The sequence below is a fragment of the Podarcis erhardii genome (genome assembly GCF_964252035.2).
Source record: "Podarcis erhardii genome assembly, chromosome: 1".
NCBI classification, from domain to species: Eukaryota; Metazoa; Chordata; class Lepidosauria; order Squamata; family Lacertidae; genus Podarcis; species Podarcis erhardii.
Window position 1 is genome coordinate 118,861,452 of NC_138497.1, and position 27,805 is coordinate 118,889,256.

Genomic DNA, 27,805 nt, shown 5'->3' on the forward strand with positions numbered 1-27,805 from the left:
GCTACTTGCTGGTGCCTATTTAATGTGCAGCCATAAAGCATTATGCTTCACTGACAATCTGTTATCTCCCCATCCCCACCCACCCCGTCCAATCTGCTTTATTATATTTCCCACCACAGAGGAAATCTTTGGCATTTAATCAATAGTTCAGAGAGGGTTGGACCAGCAAGAAGCAGGGGGATCTGGATAAATTCGTATGTTGAGCTTCGTAAGGACAGCAAATGCATCACGACAATAGGCTGTAAGAATTATTGCAGTCGTTGAGTAGCAACTGACCTACCGATCCGGCACGATGAATTGTTAGCTGGAGCAAGTTTTGCAGTAACCAACTGTGGTGTGTTCTCTCTCAATCCCCTGACATAAAGCAATGTTTTCGGGTTTAATGAGAGGTTTCAGGAAATGCATGTTCTGCAGATGGCCGCAAGGACTAGCAAGCCTTGGGGAATGCGAATATAGCCACAAGTCATGCCTTTCTATCATGTGTTTATTGGAAAACAGGATCCCAATAAGCAATACAAGAGCATCCTGGGAAGATTTCCACACCTGATTCGCCTCTGAAGCTCATTATAGCCCTTTCGCATTGCTCAGTCGTCTCTGTTTTAACTAACCCAGCTGTGGTCTGTTCCGAGAGATGGCATTCATTTCCCCCTGGGAAGTCTTATGATACTGAATGGTCATCCACTTAGATGATTCCCCCTTGGGGAAGCATCCTGTCGAAAAGATAGCGACTTACTTAAGTAGCATTAAGCTTCACGAGGGGGGGAAATACAGGAGGGATTTGATTCTTGATTCTGCGAAGCTACCAGAGACTGAATTCAGGGAACCTGCAGGAACCCAGAAAAATGTTCTTTAAAATAGAGGACGGAATGAGACTAGCCTGTTGTTGCTGTTTAGTCGTGTCCGACTCTTCATGACCCCATGGACCAGAGCACGCCAGGCACTCCTGTCTTCCACTGCCTCCCGCAGTTTGGTCAAACTCATGCTGGTAGCCTCGAGAACACTATCCAACCATCTCGTCCTCTGCCGTCCCCTTCTCCTTGTGCCCTCCATCTTTCCCAACATCAGGGTCTTTTCCAGGGAGTCTTCTCTTCTCATGAGGTGGCCAAAGTATTGAAGCCTCAGCTTCACAATCTGTCCTTCCAGTGAGCACTCAGGGCTGATTTCCTGAGACTAGCCTACTAGGATGGAATTTCAGTAGGCTAAGATGGTCTGAGAAAACAATCCACTGGGAAGATCTCTTGAGCTAGCCCCAGTCAAACGAGTGGGCTGTGCACAACACAACAAAAATTCCTCAGTTGACTGGTTCCTTGACTTTTTTATTTGTATTATACTTAGCTACAAGAAAAACCTTCTGCCTGTAAATGGAGTGGCCACTTGTGCATCACCAAATAAGAGGCCAAAGGAGGTTTTGCATGAGAATTGCATGTGCTAATTTATATGTGTAGATGCAAACTGAGAAATAATCGCTGCAATTTCTTTCGCCAATAGTGGCCAAGGCTGTAGCCAGGTGACCTCTGTGGGCCTGTTTGATTTGCAGTCCAAGTTCTGACTGATGATCCAGGTGCCTCCCACTCTCCCTTCTCATGGCTCATTGTGTTTAAACCAGACTTGGACCAAGTACCTTCCTTCAACCTTAGAAGCCCAACCTAAGATGTGACTCTTTAGTAGGGTGCCATCTCAGCCATGTGAAATGATGACATCCATAGCAGAACCATTACCTCACCTCCCCAGTAGTGCTACACAGAAAACGATGCTGAAGATGCTGCAGTGTAAATCTGCTGATACATGCCCATGGTGAAGGGTTGGAGGCAGTGGAGAAAAACAAGCCCAGAACTTACGTAACTAGATTTTGAATACCAGAAAACTGCATCCCTGGAGAGGACATCTTACAAATGTTAACAATTCATTACTTAGCAGTTGACAAAAATGAGGATGTGTGTGTGAAAATACACAGCGTAACTGGGAGAATGAAAAATAGATACTTAATAGTGCTACTGTTTTGGTTTTTATTTTCTTCTTGTTATCTGTATTTTTAGATATTTTATATTATCTTAATTCTATTAGTGTTTAATTTTTAATGGCTATGTTTTCTAAGTCTGTAGCTTTTTCTATTTTGTCTGTTAAGTGGCCTCGAGTCCTGGTCTGGAAAGAGGACAAGATATAAATAAATACAGAGAGAACAAATAACAATAATGATATGAGAGCTAGGAATATTCAGTGGCCATGCAATATTGACCAATGGTTGGAGAGAAAAAAATAGAAAACTGGGTGAGAAGGAGGAGTAGAGGGCTTATTTTCAGGTGGGGTTCAATCACATACCACCAAATTCAGTTTGCACACCAAAGCCTTCTCCAAAATTGGACTCCTTGCAGTTAGGAAAGTGATGGGGACAATGCACTGGACAATGTAGGGTAACATTTGCTTGATGACATGTTGTCTTAACCTTCTCGCAAGGATTCCGGTGCACCATGAAAGATCCCACAAAACACCATTCCGTTATACTTTGAAAATGACACTTCTGCCTGAGTAAAATAGGTTATCTAGGCATTTGCTTAGCAATGGCGCGCAAACCATTTGCGAATGCTTTCAGTGTAGGCAGGTATTCTCAGACAGAGCAAGTAATCTGCAGAAAAGTATTGGCTTGCGGGGGGAAAGCACGGGTCATAGACGGAATACTGATAATGTGTAAGGCACATTATCTCTCAGTAACACAATGACAAATATTGAAGTTAAATAGGAAGGATAGTTGAAGTGGAGAAAAGTGGCATAAAATGTGTGTTTTAGGTAAATCAGTTTTCAGAAATACCATGCACAGGTTAATCCTTTATAAATATGTTCAAGGAATATATTAGACACCAGGTCCACCTACGCCAAATGAATGTAGCAAACCCTTGTATGTGTCTCAGAAGCAGGGTAAGTGAGGAAACTCTCTGGTATTTGATGTGGTTCTGCTCTATAATTCACACATACAGCAGATGGGTGGTGATTTATTTATTTTTTACTCATCGCCTGGAAGAAACATATATTGGCAAATCTTATTAGGCACGTTTTGCAGAAAACAGGAACCTCTGAATATTTTGAATTTGAATAAAATGAAGGGCACATTTGGTTTATTTGCTATAATACCACCTTTAGGAAATTATACCTCTATCGATGAAAACATGTGCCTGTCAGTTTTTAAAATATGCCCAAGTAATCTCAGCATCAAAGTTTTTGCACTCAACTGTGGATAAATTAGGAATCCTGCAACTTAAATTATGGCTAAAATATGTTTCTAGCCACCAAAAAATATATTTGGGTGTGCGTGTGTTATAGAGCTCAACAGTTGCAAGAATGCTACGGAGATGTTGTTTTGAGCTATGCAAAAATGTGGTATCTGTAAGTAATTTATATTTAAAAGCTGTTACTTTTAACTACAAGGAAACCCAGAAGGGAGGGACTAGAGGAAGTCAACCAAGATGTTTAAAAGGTTGGATTTGTAAAGAATTAATGTCAGGGGCTCAGGAGCTGAGGCACAGGGAAGATGGGAGATGGAGAGCGAGGGGGAGGAATCCGAAGGGAGCGTAGGAGGGGACAGTAGTCTGAGGGATTCCATGAGCCTCTCCAGCGAATCGGAAGATTCACAGAAGGGAGCGCCAGTGGCCAGGGGCAGGGGGGTCCCAAGGGGAACGCCCCAGGAGCAAGGGGGCAGCAGGGACTCCCAGAGCAGTAGTTGGAAATCAGGACCAGCTTCCCCACCAGAGCAGAGTGGGGGGGAAGGGTCCCAGGCATCGGGGCCAGTGCTTTCCCCACCAGGGAGAGGAGACGAGGCAGAGCCTACCACACCTCCCTCGGAGAGTCGGACAACGGAAGGGAGGTCAGATCCGGCCAGTGTCACGGAAGAGGGAAGCAGTGATAGAAGTAGTGTAACGGTTAGGAGAAAGGTCACTGGGTTGGCGCGAGAAGCAAGTTCAAATGTACAGGAGCGCGGGACAGCAGAGAGTGAGGATTGGGAACCGGGTCCTAAAGCACGCCGGAGACAGGGGGAGGAGCTAAGCGACTCAGCGTCGGAAGAGTCCAGAAAGGGCAATGCCCCAGAGGGCAGGAGGACCCAGAGGAGAAGAGAGCAGCGGAAAAGGTGGAGCAGGGCTAGGATCTTAAACTGGTGTGGAAGGGGCGGAGACTCAGACGGGACTTCGCCGATCTAGAGTCTAGACGTAGGGCTGCACGCTCTGGCTTTGAAATGGAAATTAAACTTCAATAAAGACTTTTGTACATAACATCAGCCTGGCGTTGGTCCTCTGTGAGCTGGGACCTAGAGGCAGCTCTGACAGTTAAGTTTGTTATTGTTTATCTGTTTATTGTTCCTTTTTTCTTCTTTCGTTCACTGATGTATTTTTCTCTTTTTTTCTGTTTTTGTGTGTCTTTCTGCTCTACGGTTTTTATTATAATTGTGGAAAATCTAATTTTTTTTAAAAAAAATGTGATTGAGCATTTTCTGAGCACCTTTGACTTTTTTTGATTGATCGCGCATTGTAGCGGGTTGGACTAGACTTAGTTTCCCATTTGCCTAAATGCTGCGCTTTTCAAATAAAAGCGGAGTCTGAGGTACGCCTGTCACAGCACAGCATCTCCATCGCGTGCCATAATTGTCAAGCATTATGACCAGATTGGGGGGGGGGGGAGTATGTTAAGCTGGGGTGCAAGTGGCTGATGCTTTGATCTTCACCATCTGCAGCATCAGTTGTCACAAAGCAGGCCATTTCTCTGGATCTGCCTCTAGTTTATGAAACAATATATGCTACAACGGCGTGGAGGGAACATTGATGTGGAGTTGACCCTCCCTCTCTTCCCTGGGAAGCCATTCCACAGGTAGATGGAGCTAATACAAATCACTCCCCCTTTACTGACTTTAGAACTGGGAGTAGAAACCATCAGATCTTCCATGTCAGAAGCCCTGCTATGAGTATCAAGTGTGTGGTACAAATGTATTTACCGTAGGCTCCAGCATGTTTATGTCAGTACACCGCTTATTCTATCATTGCCATTGCAAGCCACCAATTCCTATGCCTCCATCTTTGTTTCTTTTTTGATGCTGCTAAGGTACAACGACCTCCTTCTGCGCTGCCGAGAGCTCGATTCCTGGGCGCAGGATCTCACCCTCCCCAGTGTCGTCTGGATATCAGGCTTTTTCAACCCCCAGTCCTTCCTCACAGGTAGGAAAGCACATCACACAACTCATTAGTAATTTACTGCTACAGTAATTTTTATAATTACTGCCAGGAGGCTTCATTAAATTTGATCTAATGAATAAATATTGTATTTTCAACGTGATTACCAGCACAGCTTAAGCTGTGTGCCATAAACAATTATTTTCCTCAATACACAGTATGTCGGTGACTATATTGATTTTTTTATTATTATTATTTCATGAAGGGTTTACTGTATTTGTATCAGGGGGCACTCAATAATGGCTGAACGCGAAGTTGTCAAAAGGACATGCCATTGAAAGAGAAATAAAGGAAATAGCAATGGCAAAGAAGCTAAAATATTATTAGTAAATATAATAGAGGTGTTTGTGTGTAAAATATGGGGTGAGAAAAATGGTGTGTTGATACGTGTGTCCGTGTATTTATAGGTTGGCATCTGAAAAGCTACTTTGCACAAGGTCTTAGGCTGGGCCAGAAAATTTATTATTTTAACCTTTTGCCATCCTCTGAATAGCACACTTCCATATCACATAGCATAAGCTGTTTCGGGGGCTTTCCTATTTTAAAGGGAGGGAATGCCGCTTTCAAGAGACAACTACCCAAAGCAAGTTTAAAATCTTTTTTTGTCATTTGGGTACAAATAATCCATTTAGCTGTATTCTAGCTTCAAGACATGGCTGGTTAATTCAAGACTCTGTGGGACAAAGCAATGTTTTATTTTCAAATCAGCATAGGCATTAATTCTGATAGTTGTGACGGCTGGAGCTTAATTTCCTGTGCAAGCAGCTCTCAGCACACTGTGGGCTGGTGCAATCCCTGGCACCCACAAATCTGCATTTAGTGCTTGATTCATAAATTATTGCAATGTAAGCCCAGATTTCATGGTAAAAGACCTACCTTGCAATGGAAACATCAGCTGTTTTTTTTAGCACTGATACCCAAGCATCAAGTTCAGAAACATGGCATGATAATACCGTATTTGTCTGTGTAAATTGGAGGTTGTCTTATACACGGATGGCGAATGCAAAGGGGTTTGGGCTCGGACTCTGGTGTGGGTGGCCTGGGCTCGGGTTCAGGTTCTGGCATGGGCAGCCCAGGATCGGTGGTGGTGGGTGGGGCGAGCTTGTGATCGGCGAAAAAAAGCTCAACAGCTTTGTGTGCAGTCACCCAAAAAAACCTCAACAACTTTGGCCAACTTCCCTGACTGCCGCTGATGATTAAATATATGGTAATACAGTGGTGCCTCGCAAGACTTAAAGAATCCGTTCCGCGAGTCTCTTCGTCTTGCGGTTTTTTCGTCTTGCGAAGCAACCCTATTAGCGGCTTAGCGGATTAGCGCTATTAGCGGCTTAGAAAAAGGGGGGGGGAGCGGGAAAAAAAATCGCAAGACTCGCAAGACGAAAACGCCCATAGAGAAATTCGTCTTGCGAAGCGCCTTGAAAAACGGAAAACCTTTTCGTCTAGCGGGTTTTTCGTCTTGCGAGGCATTCGTCTTGTGGGGCACCACTGTAAATAAACCTTGGGACTCGGGTGGCGCTGTGGGTTAAACTCCAGAGCCTAGGACTTGCTGATCAGAAGGTCGGCGGTTCGATTCCCCGTGACGGGGTGAGCTCCTGTTGCTCAGTCCCTGCTCCTACCAACCTAGCAGTTCGAAAGCACATCAAAGTGCAAGTAGATAAATAGGTACTGCTCCAGTGGGAAGGTAAAGGGCATTTCCGTGCACTGCTCTGGTTGGCCAGAAGCAGCTTAGTCATGCTGGCCACATGACCCGGAAGCTGTCGGCCAATAAAGCGAGATGAGCGCCGCAACCCCAGAGTTGGTCACGACTGGACCTAATGGTCAGGGGTCCCTTTACCTTAATAAATATACCAGTGCGTTGAATATTTAAGATAATATCAAAGTAGTTCTGTTTGATGTTTAAAATGCAGATTTCTTAATTATGGGTTCAAAAAAAAAGTAGGGGTTGTCTTACACATGGAAAAATACAGTTACAGATAGGTAGCCGTGTTGGTCTGCCATAGTCAAAACAAAATAAAAAAATTCCTTCCAGTAGCACCTTAAAGACCAACTAAGTTAGTTCTAGGTATGAGCTTTCGTGTGAGGTGAGTGAGGCTGAGAGCCTTCAGCAAAGTGTGACCGGCCCAAGGTCACCCAGCAGCTCTATGTGGAGGAGCAGAGACACGAACTCGGTTCACCAGATTACGAGTCTATCGCTTTTAACCACTACACCACACTGGCTCTCACATCTGGTGTCTCTGCGCTTTTATTTCAGCTGTCATGCAGAGCCTCGCCCATAAAAACGAATGGCCTTTGGATAAGATGCACATAACGGTGGACGTCACCAAAAAATACAAAGAGGAGTTTACGCAGCCTGCTAGAGAAGGGGCATACATACACGGATTGTACTTGGAAGGTAAGTGACTTGCAAGGATTTGCAACTGCTTAAAAATGGCGGCATTAGAAGCTACGGGATGTTTATCTGAAAAGCTTGCTAAGGCATTATTTTTAAAAATAGAACCACCTCCCTATTGCCTTCAAATAAGAGTTATGAGTTCTCAGCTGCTCCTTCACTTTTTCCTTTAACGGCCACGTTTCTCACCTTTCATAATGCAACTTTGTGTTGAAGCACTAGCCTGTTAGCCACAGGTGACTCCTCTACATCAAATGGTCCTCCGTGCAGTGCACCCAGCATCAAAACACAGGACACAGCTTTCAGCCCTTCTGCCAGCAGGCTCATAAGCTTTTTCTGGTACGGTAGTAACTTTTATGGGCTTGTTCCCAGGCTTTTTAAGGGTGCAATCCTATGATCCTCGAGAGTATTCTAGGGCCACAGATTTTTTGCAGATGGATCCACTCATGGAGAATTGTAGTAAAAATGTTTCGACTGAATTGTTTTAATGCGTTATTATTTTAGTGGTGTGGGTAGAATTCTTTACTTGTAAACCGCTTAGAAGCCATTTTTCACATGCCAGAGGTATGTAAATATGATGGAAACTTCTGTGGTTGCCCTGCCCTGCGGGGGGGGGGGCAGCTTTGGGTCCATGAAATACAAAGCCCTCCTCTTCTGGGGCCAGAGCTAGGGTCCAACAGGAAAATGAAAGGGGAGATGAAAAAACTACCCCAGCAGGTTGGTGACTCCTCCCCCTTGTGTTCTGCTTCTACACAGGGTTTATCCAGAGATTATTTTAGCTTTTATTCCTACACCATGGGGCTGTTTTATTTGTTCAGCTCATAGGAGGAATTTTCCACAAGACACATTACAAGGCTGGTATTAATTCTAGGCAGGGGTCAGCAAACTTTTTCAGCAGGGGGCCAGTCCACTGCCCGTCAGACCTTGTGGGGGGGCCGGACTATATTTTTTTTTTTGGGGGGGGGAATGAACAAATTTCTATGTCCCACAAATAACCTAGAAGTGCATTTTAAATAAAAGCACACAATTCTACTCATGTAAAAACACGCTGATTCCTGGACCGTCCACGGGCCAGACTGAGAAGGCGATTGGGTCGGATCCAGCCCCCGGGCCTTAGTTTGCCTACCCATGATTCTAGGAGTGCTGGTTACCTTCCACTGCAAATGAGTCCTGTCTGAATGCATTATACAACCCTATCCGTTAACAGGTGTTGGGTGGCAAAGGGGCACACATTACTAAATATAGATGAATGTGCTCTGAAAAGAGACCAATAAAGGAATTAAGGGGTTTTATTTATAAAACTGCATTGTTTAGGGAAGAGAAATATTGATGGCTAAATCTCCTTTCTCTCAATTTTAATTATTGACAGGTGCTTGCTGGGATGTTCAGGGGGGTCACATAGCTGAAGCTTGCCTGAAAGCAACGACAGCGGCTATGCCTGTTGTGTTTGTAAGAGCCATCCCCAACGACAGGCAAGAGACAAGGAATATTTACGAATGCCCAGTGTATAAGACAAAACTAAGGGGCTCCACTTACGTGTGCACTTTCCATTTGAAATCAAGGGAAAGGCCAGCTAAATGGATTCTTGCTGGTGTTGCTTTGCTTTTAAGTGTGTGATGTTGCTTGAGTTTAATTTCCCAAAACTCTTCGGCATTTCTGTTCCATCCCCTGCTTGCTCCCTCCCTGTAGTGACTCTGTGTGCACGCACAACAGCATGATTTGGGGGTGAATTTTTGTGTTGTTTTTTTTAAGGCTGCGAACATTGTGTCGCTGTATCTGTACATTCTCAAGTATTGTTAAGAATGTGGGGCTTTCACTTCTTGCCTGTTAAGAATCAGTTAAACAGCAACGCTGCTGCTGCTGTTATTATTATTATAAAATTGGTTTACCGCCCTCTTCCCGTAGATCTCAGGCGGTTCACAACATAAATTAGAATAGGGGAAAAAATACATAATTAGTGAAAGAACAATAATCCTCCTCGCTTGCGCAACACATTTAAAACGGTGTTGCCTGCGCTGTTTTTCAAACAACTGAACTGGAAGAGCAAATAAATGCACAACTGTTCCAATTCCAAGCACTAGCTTCTGCTAACAGTCTCCTTAATGCCTTGATTATGCAGATGTAGACAAGAGCTCCTCTATTTGCAAGGCTTCTCTCTTGGGGAAGCAAGCTGTAGATTCCTTTGTCAGCCTTCCTGAGCTTTGGTCCACAGATGCTGCTCAACTACAGCTCCCATAATCTCTTGACTCCTGGGGGGTTATAGCCCCAAAACATCTGTGGACCTAGAATTGCTTTTGTGAACACACAGAACATTTAGTGTCTTTTGCTAAAATGAACTAAGACCTTGACACACACACAGAAGCACATGTGCATTAGACAATACAGCGCAATGCTAGTGACACAAATCACCATGTGCAGAAACGTTTTAAAAAAAGAGAATGGTAATTATTTCTAGGCAAGGGTTTTATTATCAAAACTACACTTTGTACATAAGAGCTCTGTAGATCACAGGATCCATTTACAGTATGCATAACTAACAGTAGTCTTTTGCTATGCTTGAAGAAAGCCAGAGCAGACATTGCATAAGATCTAGCATATATACAACAGCATCTTTTAACAGGTTTTGAACTAGGAATTTTATATCCATATAAAAAAAAAAGATGCAAAATAGCAATTTTTACCTTCCAAAAATGTATGATTGGATAGCAACCCTTCCCCCACATCCCATCCACACAAGGAATAAGGTTTTCAGCAACCATTTTTAGTATAGTGTCACACATGTAGAGAACTGCGGACAGCCTTACAAGCAACAACTAAGTGGTAAGTTGCTTTTGTCCTACCAAAAGGACACCTTTTACGTTCTCAAGCAACTTTAGGATCACAATTCCCGCCTGTTGTACAAGAGTCCGTATCAGTGTGAAATTTTGTAGCCATTATTAACTGTTTGAAGCGCAAGTCCTGTGGCCTATTAACTAAATGCACTTTGAAACATACAGGACTATCAGCTTCTAGATCAGTCTACGCTCATCAACCTGGTCCCTTGCGTGGATGAGCTATATATACATACCATGAGCATGAGAGCAAGCTGCTGGCTTATCACCCAGCCAGCATAAAGTACAATGCAAGGCTTAAGCGTATATAACTATATCCCCTGTTCATGCAACGTGCAAGATCCCACACACATTATGCCCTATGCATGTGATGGGTTAAAAGGACTTGCTCCTGCATGAATCACCCCAAAATTTAAGACGTACATGGTTTTCCATTGCATATTTCAGATCAAGCCCGCAGCAACACAGCGGCTTTAAGAACTTTTAAGTCGTTGTCAGCAGCTAAGTTTGTTCATCCTTTTTTAAATCTACTATTTGGAGCACTGTATAACGTTTATTAATCTATTCATACTATGCTTTATGATGGATAAAAACAACTAACTGCTTTCTTGAGCATGAAGGATAAACCGCACCTTTATAGCTCTGGATTCAAAGGGGCTCAACCCCCACCAAAACTTTCAGTTTAGGAAATGTCACCTTTGTCACTGTTATCTTCTCCTGCAACATCCGTTAAGACTAACAGTATTTCCAGTCAGATTCCCGATTTGTCTGGTTTGTTGCTAAATCTAAAAAAGGGTGATATATCAGGATGAGAAACCCCTAAAGGATGAACCGATGTTGTGATGACAGCAGCTCCAGACTGCAAGATATAGAAACACTTAACCATGTAAATCCCTTAAATTGTGTGGAGATTCACCCCACCTGCTGCTTGGCTTAGTGAGATTCAGGAAAATTCAACTGTAGGTATCTCTTTCTGCAAGTTTCAATCCTTGTGTGGCTTCACACTGTGGCTTCACACACATAACAACTAATTGCATCCAGCACGAAAGAAAAAACTGCTACTTAGCGGAATTAGAAATTCACACCCCGTAATGTGGAACTTCAGTCAAATGCCACAAAGGGTTTTGTTCTTAAAGCTTGGGGGGAAATGAATGCTGTGTTAAAAAACAGCAACCAACACCTTCAAAACAAACAAACAACCTTAACGCCAGTTTTGCCGATGACCATAGAACCACGTCCAATTTCATTCTTGCATTTCAAGTTCTTGTTTCAGGCTGTAAATTTGATTCAAAAAGGGCAGAATTATTATTTATAAACAAAAACAAAGATCACCAATAATCTAACCCAGCATTTAGTGAAAACCCCATCCTTCCAGCTCTTTGTTTTTCATGGCTCTCATTTGTAGATGGTGGGCTGAAACGGGGGCCTCCTGCAAATCATCCACACCATTCACCAATCTGTTTGCGCCCTCCGAACAGACTGACATTTGCATAACGAAAGCAAAGGCAACCAGACTAATAGACTAAATTTTACAGCCAGCAGAACATGCACGCAGCCCTAAAGATAACCCTCTGAGGCCATTCTCTAGGTGCCCCGAGTGCAAAAGGTGGTTATGAGGAAGGCAGGACCTTGTCAGTGGTGGCACAAGTAACAGAATGGGCTTCCTCAGACAGGTATGCCTGGTAAAGGTGAAAACCTTTCCCCATCTTCACCATCCTAAAAACCTTTCAAGGTATTTTGTACTGATTTTATTCTTTGCTGTGCATTTTACTCTGGGCTTTATTCTCTACAGATTCCACTCCTTATGTTTTATTTTTTTATACCTGTGGCTTCAACTGCTTAGACGTAAATAGCACAGAGAACCTTTTGTTAGTAGATAAATAAATAAATGAAAACTCCTACAAAAGACAGGAGAATTGGGTGGAAAAGGAGAGAAGCCCAAAGTTACCTTTTCAAGTAAGCATGGACGTTGTCATAGCCATGGTACTTGGCCAGGTAAACAAGCACACCTGTAGCACATCGTCCTTCCCGCTGCCTGCAGAAGCTACAGTTGCAGATGCCACGGCAAGGTGGGCAATGCCAGTCCTAAAAGAGGGAGAAAGAAGAGAGGGGAAGGAATGTGTTTATAGTAATTCTGGAACAACTCGCTGCTTTGGATTGTAACATTAAAGCATCCATCTATTAAACAAAACACAGGAGCATGAATGATTTTTTTGTGAACGCTACTCTCTCAAGCGAGCCCAAAGTCATTCACCGGCGGGAACAGGAGGCACGGAATGCAATTTTTATTAATGGAAAATAACATCACAGTAGAGTCCCCTGGCTCATCTTAAACCAACTGGAGACATTGCTGAAACTGGCCACTGGCCACACGCCCTTCTCTAGCTTCTCACTCTGGATCCCTCCCCCAAGTGGAAGAAGGCTGCGTCAAGCAGGTGGGCTCCTCCTGTTCACCTGTCTGGCCTGTTGCTCAATCCAGGTGTCAGCAGGACCGGGAGGGTCCTGTCGCTGGATAGCAAAGGCAACCTCTGCCTCCTCTCTGTCCCAGTCTGTCCTCACACTGTGAATCTCAGCCTCTAATCCTAACCTAGAAGGGCCTCCTTTTCCTGGCCGCTCACCCTTGCTTCTAGCACCTCCCAGCTCATCTCTTCCCCAGACTGCTCCTCAAGTGTCCCACCACCAGAATCTGGGGTCTGTCGTCATCTGTGGTGGGTTCTTGGGTGGGCAGCTCCCATCACTCTTCCTCATGCAGCCAGTCCCTGACACTGCCACACCGTCAAAACGAGTATAAAAAGTACCAATTTTTTTGCTCCATAAGACACACCTAGTTTTTAGAGGAGGAAAGCCCTGTTTTTTTTGGGGGGGGGGGTCAGCTCACAGTTGTGCAGCTTCTTTTGCAAATGGGAAAAGCCCCTTTTTTGAGGATCTGCTCAAGTTGTTGAGCTTACTTTGCAAAGGGAAAAAATCCTGTTTTTATGGGCTTCAACTCACAGTTCTGCAGTTCTTTAGGAAAGGGAGCAGTTTCTACAGTTTCCAGACAAATAATCTAATTAGCCAATCACATGTCGCTGGGGAAATGAACAGCCTCCGTCTGCAGAACATTCAACAATGGAGGCCTGGGCAAGGGGGCGGGGCCAGAAAGGGAGCCGGCGATCGACCACACATTCGCTCCATAAGACACGCAGACATTTCCCCTTACTTTTTAGGAGGAAAAAAGTGTGTCTTATGGAGTGAAAAATATGCTAAGTTTTATCTTACCGGATCCAGCAAAGCAGTTCTGACTTCTTCTCCATAGCGGTTGCGTAGGCAAGGCCCACAGAACTGTCCGCGCACTCCCAAACATTCTGGATTGCGACAGTTTGTCTTGGTGTCTATAGTCTTCTGCCGACACTGATGGCAAGTGGAACCCTGCGAAAAGAACGACGAGGGCAAATGAAACTGGACTCTTCCTTCTTCTTCTTCCCCATTTCCCTACCTCTGACTCAGTAGCAAATCACAGGTTACATACAATTCAGCCACTAAAATGGAAATTCAGTTGGGAACTGGAGAGTGCAGAAGAACAGGGATGATTCATAATTCGTAGTGTTTCCAAAACATGATATGGCATTATATCTGAACATGTTCTATTCATTAGAACTAGCCTCAAATCCAGAGGTGCTACATATTCACAGATCCTTCTCAGGTCAACTATCTAACGTCAGGTGCTGGATACTTCTCAAAGTGGGGTGCTGCCCAAATGCTGCACAACAGAGTATTGTGGGTGGTTACAGGGACTAATGATGGTCAATGCATGAAAAATCCTTTTTGGCCAAATCTGTACAGTGGTACCTTGGGTTACAAACGCTTCAGGTTACAGACTCTGCTGACCCGGAAGTAGTACCTCAGGTTGAGAACTTTACCTCAGGACAAGAACAGAAATCGTGCGGTGGCAGCGGGAGGCCCCATTAGCTAAAGTGGTACCTCAGGTTAAGAACAATTTCAGGTTAAGAACGGACCTTCGGAACGAATTAAGTTCTTAACCAGAGGTACCACTGTACTGCCTCCCCAAATGTAATATCATCAGGTGTAGAGCAGGGGGTGTGGCTGGGTGGGCCAGACATTACCCACCTTTGTACAACATAAATAAAGCAAAGAAAGCAGAGCTATATGCCTCCTTCTCCCCTTCCTACAGCTCTAAGTTGCCCCGTTAATCTTACTGATCATCTGCAAAGGGTTGGTGACTCTCCCATAAGACAGCGGTGGGAAACCTGTGGCCCTCTGGACACTGTTGGGCCTCAGCTCCCATCAGTCCAGACCGCTGCTCATTGTAGCTGGAGCTGATGGTTTGGAGCCTAGCAGCAAGCTCCGCAGCCCTGCCAGAAAGAGCTTCTCGGTTTTGGAATAAGGAGCGTGGAAACTTCTAAGTGTAAGGGGCTATTGCCTACTCACACTGAACATTGAAACTTCATTTTATCTGGGCAGAGCAAATGAATATGCTGGCACAGCACTGGCGCTCTTACCGTCACACGATTATACACTTTATCTCTCGCACTCTCACAGATACCATTCAACTCTTCTTCACTGATTTCTTCCACTGGGCGGATAACATGGGGGAGAGTCATAGAACTTTTTCTTCTGGGACTGTCCGATTCATCCTGTAGAAAAGCCCAAACACATCAAATTAAATATTTCTCAAGTTAAGCCACACACACACACAAAAAAACCCTCGCCAGCAACACATATGCAGTTGTTTCAATGAGTTTCCGATACATCCATCCTTCAACTTGCTCTTGTCTGCATGGAGAAGCAGCAGAGGAACTTGCACTAACACACCCTCTCTGCATAAGTTGAGAGCCCACATTAATGACAGCAGGATGACACAACGGAGTCATTTCTATGCGCATCCTCCAAGGACTTTTGTTTTGCCGGAAATGTTGTCAACAGTGCTATGTACGAGAACCAACCCAATCACGTCCAACTCTGGGCATGTATGCCCCTCTCAACATCTCTTGTCTCATTCGTTAGGCTCATTGTGGTCTTCATTGCTTAATTAGTTATGTATTCTTCAATGCTTATACAGTGGTACCTTGGTTCTCGAACGTAATCCATTCCGTAAGTCCATTTGACTTCCGAAACGTTCAAAAACCAAGGTGTGGCTTCCGATTGGCACAGGCGCCCCGGAAACAATAGACGACAGCAGCATCGGACATTCGGCTTACGAAAAACGTTCGAAAACCAGAACACACACTTCTGGGTTTTCAGCATTTGGGAGCCGAAATGTTTTGAGTACCAAGGCATTCGAGAACAAAGGTTCCACCGTAATTAAAACTGAACTTTAATTTGCGTTTGAACCACCCAGGTGAAGTTTATATTTTAGAGGTTTCTACCACTTCATACGCTCTAAATTAGAATAAAATCAACAACTCAGACCTCAGAGTATTCATCAGACATTTTCCTTCTCACTAAGTAGTACGGATCCTCCTCCTCATCCCCCTTCTCCGAAACAGGGCTTGGAGGACCTTCGATCAGGGACCTGGATCTTGTGTGAGGCCTGGCATTTCTTTCTGGATTCCTCCTTAAAGAACGCCTGGGAAATGATTTCCTTGGAGATCGTTGCGGTTTCTGTAATAAAGGACCAAAAAAATCATCAAAGCACACCATACAGAAATAAAATTTTCATTGTTTTTCCATCTCTTAGCTACAGCTCTAACTAACAGTGCATTTCTAGGCACAATTTTAATGCACCATGTTCAATGAAGTTTACTCCCAGGTAAGTGTGCACAACACTGCAGCCTAAACCTCAATTCAAGCATCATTTACTTAAATATCTAAAAATTGCATGTTTGGGATAAAAACATAAGAAAAGGCGTAAGAAAAAAAACACATAACAAGGCAGTTAACATAAAAACATACTAGTACAGTAAAATAAATAATAATAATAATGACTGGTTGGTGGGGGGAGAAACACATTTTGAAGGCCTGTCTAAACGGGACCAGTTTTAAAAGACATCTAAAACAATTGGTCCAACACATGGCCCCCAGTGCCTTTTTTGGCGGCCCTCAGCAACATTTGACACCCCCCCCCAAGTCCTTGTGCTGCCTTCCCAAAGCCTTAAGTGAGGCACTGGGCTTTAGGATTGAGGTGTGAGAGCTCTGACAGGGTCCTAGAATCCTCCCTCTACCTTCCCAAAGGAGAGTTAGCACTTTCCCAACTTTAGGAGGGAGCTGGGAGGGCTCTAGGATCCTGCCAGAGCCCTGTGCCCCCTTCTCAAAGCCCGAGACCTCACTTGGCCGGCTTTGGGAAGGCCGCACAAGGGCTTGGTGGGGGTGTCAAATTTTGGCCCTGCTCCTTCCACCCTGGGCTACAAGCCCGTGTGCGGCCTGCGGCTTCCACGTTGAAGTACTTTTGCAGCCAAGCTGGTATGAAAAGCTGCCCCTATCTAAAAGAAACAAGGGGTGATTCCTTCCCAACTCCTACTGGCAGGGCATTCCACACTAAGGGCTGGCTCCTTGGAAAGGCTGACCAAACCTTAGGAGCATGGGTTAAGTGCCCTCATTGGAAGATCTCAGTGATCAAGTTAAAAGTGTAAGGAACCAGACACTATGGTTTGTGCTGGCTGTACTTTAGAACCCAAACCATGGACTGGCTTCCAAATAACAATACTGGCAACCATGGTTTGGAGTGCTTTATCCACTTCAACTTTCCAGCCACTCAGCATTCCTGCTTCTCTGATGCAGCTTCCCCTTTGGAGCAGGGCAACCTCTGAAGACATTAACTAGATACCACACTGAACCATGGTTAGGCTTCTTTAACCATGGTTTACCATGCTGTACTAAAAGGTAAAGGGACCCCTGACCGTTCCGCTTCTGGCGAACCAGAGCAGCGCACGGAAACACCGTTTACCTTCCTGCCGGAGCAGTACCTATTTATCTACTTGCACTTTGACGTGCTTTCAAACTGCTAGGTTGGCAGGAGCAGGGACCGAGCAACGGGAGCTCACCCTGTCACAGGGATTCAAACCACTGACCTTCCGATCGGCAAGCCCAAGGCTCAGTGGTTTAGATCACAGAGCTAACCGCGTCCCATGCTGGGACTCAATTGGGCTCAATTCACGATCAGCGGAATACAAGACAAACTAAACCAACCATCAAAACAAACAAACTAAACCAACACCATCAAAATCAATGGGCTTAAGCCGTTGACTATCATCCAAATACTGTTTGCACACAGGGAAAGTCCGGAGATCAATTATTTGAACTTTAGACTCATTTTTATTGGGGGTGAGCTCACGCAAGCGTGTAGGTAAAATATGCAACTGAACAGGACTTTGCTTTGTTTGTTTTAGATATAAAGACTCGCAGGTGCTTTTAACTGAACTGAAGTATTAGGAAGTGGCCAATTAAAAAAACAACAACTAGTAATAGCAGGTGGCGGCATGTTTTATCACACAGTTAAGTTCTAAGGAACTGGAATTCGCTGCATTTGGCTTATCAAGTTACAGTGGTACCTCAGGTTACAAACACTTTGGTTACAGACTCTGCTAACCTGGAATTAGTACCTCGGGTTAAGAACTTTACCTCAGGATGAGAACAGAAATTGTGTGCCGGCAGTGTGAGGCCCCATTACCTAAAGTGGTACCTCAGGTTAAGAACAGTTTCAGGTTAAGAACGGACCTCCGGAACAAAATAGGTTTGTAACCAGAGGTACCACTGTAATCTGTAAATGACTTTTTAAAAACAACAAGTAAATGATTGCGACTTACCAAGGTTGGAGTTGCCAGGGGACCTTTCCTTGTAAAAATTCCAGGCACGTTTTTTAGTTCTGCCATTAGTTTTGCAAGCTGTAAAAGGGAACATAGAATGTAAGTGGTTTCGTGTCAGGAAGTTTATGCTACTATGGGATTTTGATGGGACATTAATTCAGAAACATCTCACCAAGGATGGCCAAGCCAGTGCTAGCAGGCACCAGGGTGGTGGCCCTCCTGTATCTACAGTGGTACCTCAGGTTACATACGCTTCAGGTTACAGACTCCGCTAACCCAGAAATAGTACCTCGGATTAAGAACTTTGCTTCAGGATGAGAACAGAAATTGCGCGCTGGCGGTAGCAGCAGGAGGCCCCATTAGCTAAAGTGGTACCTCAGGTTAAGAACAGTTTCAGGTTAAGAGCGGACCTCCAGAACGAATTAAGTTCTTAACCTGAGGTACCACTGTATTTACAAGTGGCAGACTCTGAGTTCACCAGTGGAAGGGCTTTTCTGAATGGGGTGGGGAGTGAGAGGTGTTCAATTATGGTGTGTGTGTGTGTGACTCAGAGATACATTTCAGCAGAGCCAGCCCTTCTTCACTGAAGCCTTTTGGAACTGGTTCCTGATGGGAGTTCAGCCCGAGACTAACCATTCAGAAAGTGTACAAGGGCTATTTAAGAGGTTCTTTCAACCAGGAAGATGGACAGCCCTAGGTATGTGGTTGGGTAAATCCTATTTCAAATCAAGTCACTTGATTGCAATTTCAGAACTTTTCTAAGAATAGTAACAAATAAAACTGGGTAATATTCTTTGAATGGAGTGGCATGTAGAATACCATGTGCAAATGGAAGCGGCACATGTCTTTATTAATGCAATGGAACTCTAGCTCATTTCAAACGAGAATTATGTTACAACTTGGTCAAGAAAAACAGCAACAATTCAACATGCATAAGGACATTTTTTTGTACCTACCATGGCCTTATTCTCCTTTATATTTAAAGCCCTTTTCTCTAAGAATTTTGGACCTCTTTCTTCATCGGAATCAGAGTCCAATTCCAGTTCAGAGGGCGGTTCTGGGGCTAAAATTATTTCACTCTTCCCCCTCTTAGATCTTCGAAGTGGAAACTTCATAGCGACTTTAAGAGGAACAGAGCACTTCCGCGGCCTCTTACATGAAAATTTATCTCCGTCGCTCATATTTTCCTCAGAGTCTGTATCCAGTTTCTATATAGGGTTTTTAAAAAATGGGAGTTGTGAAATCAAGAGTTAGTTATGGTTGCAACAGGATCCACCATCTCAATTATGGCTTCTCAGAACCATTCCAAATTCAAGTGCATTTACATCAACAACCAAGATTAGCTGGCAGAAAGCACAAGTTGTCTCACTGTACATAAACCTGGCTTTGAGGAAGACGCCTTATTCTCCCAAAATGGTCAAAGGCCTGGAAACGATGCCTTATGAGGAACGGCTAAGGGAGCTGGGCATGTTTAGCCTGGAGAAGAGGAGGTTAAGGGGTGATATGATACCCATATTCAAATATATAAAAGGATGTCACATAGAGGAGGGAGAAAGGTTGTTTTCTGCTGCTCCAGAGAAGCGGACACGGAGCAATGGTTCCAAACTACAAGAAAAAAGATTCCACCTAAACATTAGGAAGAACTTCCTGACAGTAAGAGCTGTTCGACAGTGGAATTTGCTGCCAAGGAGTGTGGTGGAGTCTCCTTCTTTGGAGGTCTTTAAGCAGAGGCTTGACAACCATATGTCAGGAGTGCTCTGATGGCGTTTCCTGCTTGGCAGGGGGTTGGACTCGATGGCCCTTGTGGTCTCTTCCAACTCTATGATTCTATGATTCCCTTCAGAGTGACTTTGCTATTTTTTTAACAAGGTCCGAAGCCAAAACTTCTATTTTGGAAGACCCAAAATAGAAAAACAGGGAAACTGTAATGCAGCATATAACCACAACAGAGCGATCAAATCACATTATTATCATTATTAGTAGTAGTAATAGTGTATCACCCTAGGCTCGCAGGTCTCCACAAGAACACCTACCAGCCCTCATGGGATATCATTATTTCTAAAACCTTTTTTCTTTAGTAAGGAGCAGCCTCATGTCCAACACAGGGCTGCATATGGCAGAGAAATACTTCTTTCTAGCAGTTGGCAAGCCTCATGCTCACCCTCAAGCCCTTCTTTGTGTACCACCTCCATGAGAAGCCTGGAGGGTGGGGCAACACAAGAAGAGGCCTGTTCTGCGGGGGCTTCATTTGTAGAACACTCTCCCCAGTGAGGCTCTCCAGATGCCATCATTATATACAGTGGTACCTCGGGCTACATACGCTTCAGGTTACAGACTCTTCTAACCCAGAAATAGTACCTCGAGTTAAGAACTTTGCTTCAGGATGAGAACAGAAATCGTGCTCCGGCGGCGCGGCGGCAGCAGGAGGCCCCATTAGCTAAAGTGGTGCTTCAGGTTAAGAACAGTTTCAGGTTAAGTACGGACCTCTGGAACGAATTAAGTACTTAACCAGAGGTACCACTGTATATTTAAGCGCCAGGCAAAATCTTTCTTCTATAACCAAGCCTGTGGCCTTCGAAAAGTGGTTGGGGGTGTTCTAATATATTTCTTTTCCTCTAGGTTTAAATTTATCTATGTGGGTTGTTGTTGTTTTTGTCCGTCCGTCTGTCTGTCCGTTTCGTCGTAAACTGCTTTAGGTTGCCCTGGGCAAGATAAAGTGACTGACAAATTCAATAAACGATAATTAAATGTGAAATCAGGTGTGGGCCGGAAAAGAGATGGCTGCAAAAGGACAACTGAGAGCCATAAAGAGCACACCTGATTACTTCTTGGCCAAGTGAGGCTTTCTGTGAGCACCAATCAGCTGTTCAGCGCAGGACAGCTAGTCTCACTGGGATTGGCTGCCCAAAGCACAGTTTGCTACAAATGCCAATATTATTTGATTTAAGCTGAACAAGGGAGCAGACTGCTACCGTGTGCAATCAATTGCTGGCTCTCGATTCCCAGACTTACAGCACAATCCTAAGCCTGTCTACTCAGAACTAAGTCCTACTGAATTCAATGGTGTTTGTTCCCAGGTAAGTGAGATTAGGATTGTAGCTTTAGTCAATCATCATGCATTAGCTTGCAGAGTATTATTTTGGCGTCAGCATGCACATGCAGTGTGAATGCAATTAGCAAGTTAAACTGTACAACTCACCAGCACATCCTGAATCTCACTTTCTGAAAAACCACAGAATGATTCATCATCCGAATCCTCATAAAATATTTTTGCTATCTCCTCTGCAACTTCTGGCTTGAAGCTCCGTTTCTTTAAAAAAGAATAAAGTACACTAGATGTTTCTCTTTTTCTTTCTTGCTCTCTCTCTCTCTCTTTTTTTCAAGAGAACCTATTTTCCATAAACTGTTCAGAGAGCAAATCACATTTTACAAGTGCACTACAAGAGAATAGCTTTTGTAACAAAGAAAAATGTTTCAGGGGGTTTACAAATGGTTTCAGAGCTGTTACAGCAAATCATCAGGCATGTTAGGTTAGGCGACATTTCAAAAGGATAGAATAAGTGGCTAATCTACCTCCAACAATTACTACCTAGAAGCACAAGGGGGAAAGCGAAATGAAATTACAGTACATACTGTATATTCATAACTGCTGTATAGAAATGTAAGCAAAGCATTTTAATCACGGATGGGGCATTTTTCAGCACCGCACATTCGATTCTGTTTATTCTCGTACTTTTTACTTACCGTGTTTGCAAAATTATCAGAGCCAAAACTGTCACAACTGTCATCAGAGGATGAAGAGGTTTCCATGGGGATCAGTTTTGTACTGCGGAATGCTGTGGGCTTCTTCCTTTCCTACAAAATGAAGATGGTAGTTCAATTAGGTTTCTATAATAAGATTAGTTCTCTAGAGCAATCTCACAATGCTTAAACTTGATCACACTAGATAGCAAAGAGCTGTTACATATTAGACTGCATCACAAAGCTAACATTTTCACCATATTTTGCACTACACCTAGGAGTAAAAATTAGGCATTTTATTTATTAGGCGGCGGCATTTTCACCATATATATTTTGGGCAGAATTCAAGTCCTGCTATCAGAAGCCTAGCATATCAGGACTTCCCCTCCCCTTCCCCCTGTGCATACCCTAAAAGGGAGGTCAGGTGAACCCCCAAAACAAGTGCATCAGAAGAGGGGGGATTGGTTAGTCTGGCAAGATGAAAAACTAGCGTAGGCTGAATGATTGCCATAGTGATAAACTGAATTCCTCCCATAATCTTCAAGTGTCTTGTCAACAGGTATTGTAAGGTGTGTGGGGGGTTTTTTTGGGGGGGGGGTTAATTCAATCATCCAGTCTAAAACAAAGATATCAGCTGTGTCTTACATTTCTAAAATGTAAAACGTATCTATCAGTTTCAGTTATTGAAGCAATGGCATGACAAAAAATAGGAAATGTGCCTTGTTCTTGTTAAGTTTGCCAACCTTATTCATTTGACTGTTTCAGCCAATGGCAGCTGTGCTTTCTCAACCAACCTACTCTCTAACACTCCCAACCACTTCAGCTTATGGTCCGCCATTCATGTGACTGCACTGCCACAAATTTTAATTAACCCTGATTTGGCAGTAGCGTGGCAAATTCAGTCTGTGGCTGCGCAGCTTGGTACAGCTGAAGAGTTGTATGTGAAGCGGCTCTTATTGAAGCTTACAAGTTCTGTCCACCAGGTAAATGAGCCATTAGGTGAGTTACTAACCCAACTTTGGAGTTCAGAGGTGTGTTCCACACATAATGCCTAGACATGCAAACTTCAAAAATATCGACATTTTCCTAAAGACATGAACATTTTTGGAAACGAAGAGGAGCTATTATATGAAACGCTTTTTTGCCCATTTAAGTTTACCTCTGTACATTATCACTTATGCGCTGGAGCCTTTCAAGATTTCCTCAAATATCACTCCATCCTTATCAGACGCTCTTCACAATTACGTAACTATTTTGTGTAGCCATTCATGGTAACACTCTGCAGTCTAACTGAAGAAAGGATTTGGGCCGCAGTCCTATACACACTTGGCTAACACCATAAGTCCCTGGAAATTCAGTGCATCTCACTCCTACATAAATGTGGTTGTTCACAATAATTGCAATTTTTTAAATGAAAGAAATTAAGACAAACACCATCAGATATTTTGTATTCAAAGTGCACAGAGGCAAAGCACTTTTTGCAAAGCTCCTGCAAATGATCCAGGATGTTAAACAGTGTCAGAAAAGTGTCCAAACCAAGCACACCAACACAAAACAAAACCAGATAGATAAGTGACAATAAAATTAATTGTAAATATGAAGCACAGGATCCTTATATAGTCTATCAGATGAACTGAATGAAGCTTATTTCTGAGTGGACAACAGTTGCAGGCAAATGGGCAAAAGATAGCAGCCCCAGTAATAGTTTTCTCATATCCCTACTAATATCATATAGTTTGGAGAGTGCAAAAGTAATTCCCACTTCATGCAGACCTTTTAAAAAAACGTATAGGAATTCTAAAACTTGAGAGGAACACATCCAAGGCATAGACTTTAGTATACTGTTTATCACTCTAAAGACTCTTCCTCAGATGTGTTCCCCATTCAATTCAATGGAGCTTAACTGTGAGCAGCTAAGTTTAAAATTAGGAGGAAGGCTAAGGTGGCAAATAAAGAAAACAGCTGGTGTGGTACAGGATGAAGGTGTCAACTTTTAGGATAACTGGACTATTAGAAAGCAAGTGTGGTATAGTGGTTAACAGGGCTAGGACTTGGGAGACCAGCTACGAAACTCAGAGTGAACTTTTCTTATAAGCCACTCACATATCTCAGTCCAACCTACCTACCTCCCAGGGTCAACGTGAAGCTAAACATGTGGAAGTGAAATGCCATATACAGGGTACTGAGGTCCATGAAGATAGGGCAATTAAAAAAAAAAAAAAAAACCAACCCAAGTGGTCAGCATAAGTGAACCACTAAGTAATTAAGAAGTGAATTCTAGTATCTGCACTGTATTAGGTGCTCTGAGAAACATGCAAGTAACACTGTCAGGCCTTGAAGGAATTCCAAGCTAGACCCATGTTTCCCAAAACTTGGCTTTCCAGCTGTTTTTGGACTACAATTCCCATCATCCTTGACCACTAGTCCTGCTAGCTAGGGATGATGGGAATTGTAGTCCCCAAAAAATTAAAAAATCTGGAGACCCACGTTTGTTCTGAACCACGTATTTCCTTTGAAATCTGTTCTTCCAATTCCTGGGGCTCCATCCTGATGCACAAAGAACCAATAAATTAGCAAAAGCATGACTTTCCTTTCCAATGATTTACTGCAACCATAATTACTTCACATGCAACAGTCATAAATCTGGAATTAAGGTATTTAGGGGGGGGGCTGCTTTCAGGCCTGAAAACAAGCCTCCCAGGCAGGCCAGAGCTTGTTCATGAGTTAAACGCTGCAAGAAGGCAAAGATTATTCACAAGTGGAGTAAGTACAAATGGGGACTCAAGGCATCGCTCCCCTACTCCCCATTTGCTCCAGTGGCCGTTTCAGCCGCTTGCGCTGCGGGTTCTTCCTCAAAGCAGCTACTTAGCCCCACACACTTTTGCGGAAAGCTGGAACTTTACAAAATTGTATCCGCCTTCGCCAGCCCCATAGCTGCCTCCTGGGCCCCCACAGCCCGGGCAGGCAGCGACCACGCGGGCGAAGCCGAACTCCGAATCCATAAAGGGGTGAATCCGAAAGTCCCAGGCGGCTCACGTGGCTGGTGGGCGGGCGGAGAGAAGAGAAAAGCGCTATGGGGAAGCGCGCCCAAGAGCGGGAAAAGAGGGGCTCGCCCCCCTCCGCTGCCTTGCGGGGAAGGGAGGGATAAGAGACCCTCCTCCATCTTTTGCATGAGAGGAATGGAGCATACGCACGAGATTGCCCCCTGAATTGGCAGTGGCTTTCCTGGTCCCATTTTTCTCCCCAAGAAAGCTTGCAGTTGGAAAAATATCCCGGAACAAGAGGGGAAGTAACACCCGGGGGGGAGACGTTTTGCTATGGGAAAGCGTTTGGTCTGGCGGAAGCACGGCTGCCTATTTAAAAAGCGCAGCGTTACTTTTGGCTTACTCTAAAGTAAGCCCCAAGGAGTTCCACGGGGCCGCCTTCCGAGTCAGCGCGTGCAGTTTTTGCAGGATCCCGGGGCTGCGCGCGCTCTCCCCCCATTCAAAACTGCAGGGGATTCCGGGGGATGCAATGCTTCCAAACATTATGGACACGCTCCCTTCTCCTTGGTAGGAGAACAAGACGCCGGAGCTAAACCGAAAGGAGTCGCAGCTTGCCTTAAAAGCCAGCCGCCTTTCTCCACCTATTTCGACAGATTCAGAAATCTCAGGATTGCTCCACAAACTTGTTAGCTGCTAGAACCAAAATACTCTCCCTGGGGATATTTCTAGCGCACCATTTATTTATTTTTTACTTATTATCCGCTCTTCAGTTCCCACTAAACGTACGCAGGATTGCAGAGTGAAAGGCGCGATCCTGATGCATGCAAGCCCTTGGAAAAATGAGCGGCTGGCGCGCAGCTTGCAGAGGAACGCGCGCAGCTGACATGGCCGCGATCCAAAAGCACACTTTCATGCGATTAAAAAATAAGAGCAAATAAACAACAAAACCAACAACCCCGGCTATGTTTGCATTTTTAAAAAATCCAGAACACCCCACGTTTCATAGTTCATTCCCCCTTTTAAAGCAGCTTGTGGGACCTTTTCCAATTTAGGGATTTAAAATGCCCGGCGAAGAGCAAGCTATACATAAAAATTAATTAAAAATCGCTGTGGCTGAAAAGGGTCCCGGGAAGCTGCGCCTGTTCTCTTCATCCGCGCAGCCCCCCATCCTATGCATTTTTACTCGCAAGCCAATTCCAGGGATTCCAGCGGAACTTCGTGGCCCCCAAGTCTTAATTCTCACCCCGACGCCCCTACCTGCAGGCCGAAGGGGTCCATGCTGCCGACGGCGGAATTGCCACTCTGTCCGCGGGGCGCAGGAGCAAAGACCAAACGCTCCGCCGACTCGCGCCAAAGCTGCTCGAGGGCGGGGATTACGCGCAGTTTTCCCCGCCAACTGCTGGAGTCCTGGAAGGTCCAGAAAGAGGTCCTGCCGCATCCTGCTCTTTGCCACGGAGCTCAGGCGCCAGCAATGTCTTCATTCTCCCTGCAAAGCCCGGAGCCCAAACGCGGATAAATTGCGCGTGGCTGCGGAAACCACCTTTCCCCGCTTTAAATTTTTTTCCCCTCTGGCGTTTTTGTGCTGCTGCAAGGACCTAGCTCAGTGGCGCGAAATAAGCCATGAAGTATTTGCATAGAAGGAAAGGGGAGGGGCGGGGGAGGCCGAGCCGCATGCTCCCCCCGGGAGGAAATTGCTCTCTGCAAGTTTAGAGGAGTTTCTGCTGGCAAGCGGAAACCAAGAGTCAGAACTTGAGGTGTGCTTGCTGTAGTGACTAGTGCTGTAGCTATTCTGGCGTATAAAAGTTGTTTGCACCGTCGCAGGATTGCGGGCAATCCCGCAAAACTATGAGGGTCTCTACCTTAAGTCGCCATGCTGTATTGAATTGGTTCCAGGAAAAGCTGATTGCTGCACCGTCGCTAGTTCATTTTATAGTGATGCAATCTAAAACAATCTAGCTAAAATGGAGTCCCACTTTAAAAAAACGAGAAAAAACAGCCGCGCAAAAACATAATGAAAGTAGGGCTAAAATGCTGTTTCATAGGCATACGCAATACTTACCTTTTGCACATAATTTTATACAAACTTTTTATAATTGCACATAATTTTATACAAAATTTTATAATTGCACATAATTTTATACAAACTTACTTTTTGCACATAATTTTATACAAACGTAAAATCAGACTCCGTTGCTGGTGGTGTGGTGTGACTTGCTCTACATAGGTGATTATATCTATCTATCTATCTATCTAAAGGCATTCAATTAACATTTGAATACCTTTAGGCTGCAATTCTTTAGCCTATTAAGTCCTGTTGATTTAAGTGAGGCTTACTCCTGAGTAGATGTGCAAAGAAATATGCTGGTTGACCTAGCCTACAGCAAAAAGTAATGCATTTCATTTGCAATGGTAAAAGTGTAATGCTGAAAGTTTGCACACTTCAGAAATGTAGCTAATAGTTCATTATACTGTAAGTGGCTTCAGGGACAGCTGCAGAAAGGTACTGTACACTTCTCTTTGCAGATAGGTAGCCGTGTTGGTCTGCCAAAGTCAAAACAAAATAAAAAAATTCCTTCCAGTAGCACCTTAAAGACCAACTAAGTTAGTTCTTGGTATGAGCTTTCGTGTGCATGCACACGAAAGCTCATACCAAGAACTAACTTAGTTGGTCTTTAAGGTGCTACTGGAAGGAATTTTTTTATTTTGTTTTGTACACTTCTCTGTGTTTCATTTTCACCCTTGCTTTTCTAGAACATGGTCTTAAGGGCATACACTGATTTGGAGTTGAGCAAACTCAGGCCTCGCTGCACGTGTGTGGCGATGTGTGTGGCACGCACACAAGCCACATAATCTGTAACACGAACCAGGCGTGATCCAGAAAACAGAAATCTTACACAGCCCAAATCAC

At 44.2% G+C, this 27,805-nt stretch overlaps 2 protein-coding genes across 2 annotated transcripts in view; one reads left to right on the forward strand and one right to left on the reverse strand.

Moving 5' to 3' along the window:
• Positions 1 to 9,618, forward strand: part of LOC309335313 (dynein axonemal heavy chain 11-like) — a 218,587-nt gene extending 208,969 nt beyond the window's left edge. The window contains exons 71-73 of the mRNA XM_081850263.1: positions 5,083 to 5,195; positions 7,462 to 7,602; positions 8,969 to 9,618. Coding sequence (XP_081706389.1) covers positions 5,083 to 5,195; positions 7,462 to 7,602; positions 8,969 to 9,216 — 502 coding nt within the window. The 3' untranslated portion in view covers positions 9,217 to 9,618. The remainder of the gene's footprint in view (positions 1 to 5,082; positions 5,196 to 7,461; positions 7,603 to 8,968) is intronic.
• Positions 9,619 to 10,237: 619 nt separating this feature from the next.
• Positions 10,238 to 26,512, reverse strand: CDCA7 (cell division cycle associated 7). The gene is given in 11 exon segments (XM_081841449.1): positions 10,238 to 11,704; positions 12,379 to 12,515; positions 13,689 to 13,838; positions 14,930 to 15,064; positions 15,840 to 16,031; positions 18,173 to 18,250; positions 19,129 to 19,380; positions 21,372 to 21,482; positions 21,917 to 22,027; positions 26,155 to 26,203; positions 26,205 to 26,512. Coding segments are annotated over 11 exon segments (1,377 nt in total). The 5' UTR covers positions 26,336 to 26,512; the 3' UTR covers positions 10,238 to 11,673.
• Between the last annotated feature and the right edge of the window lie 1,293 nt (positions 26,513 to 27,805).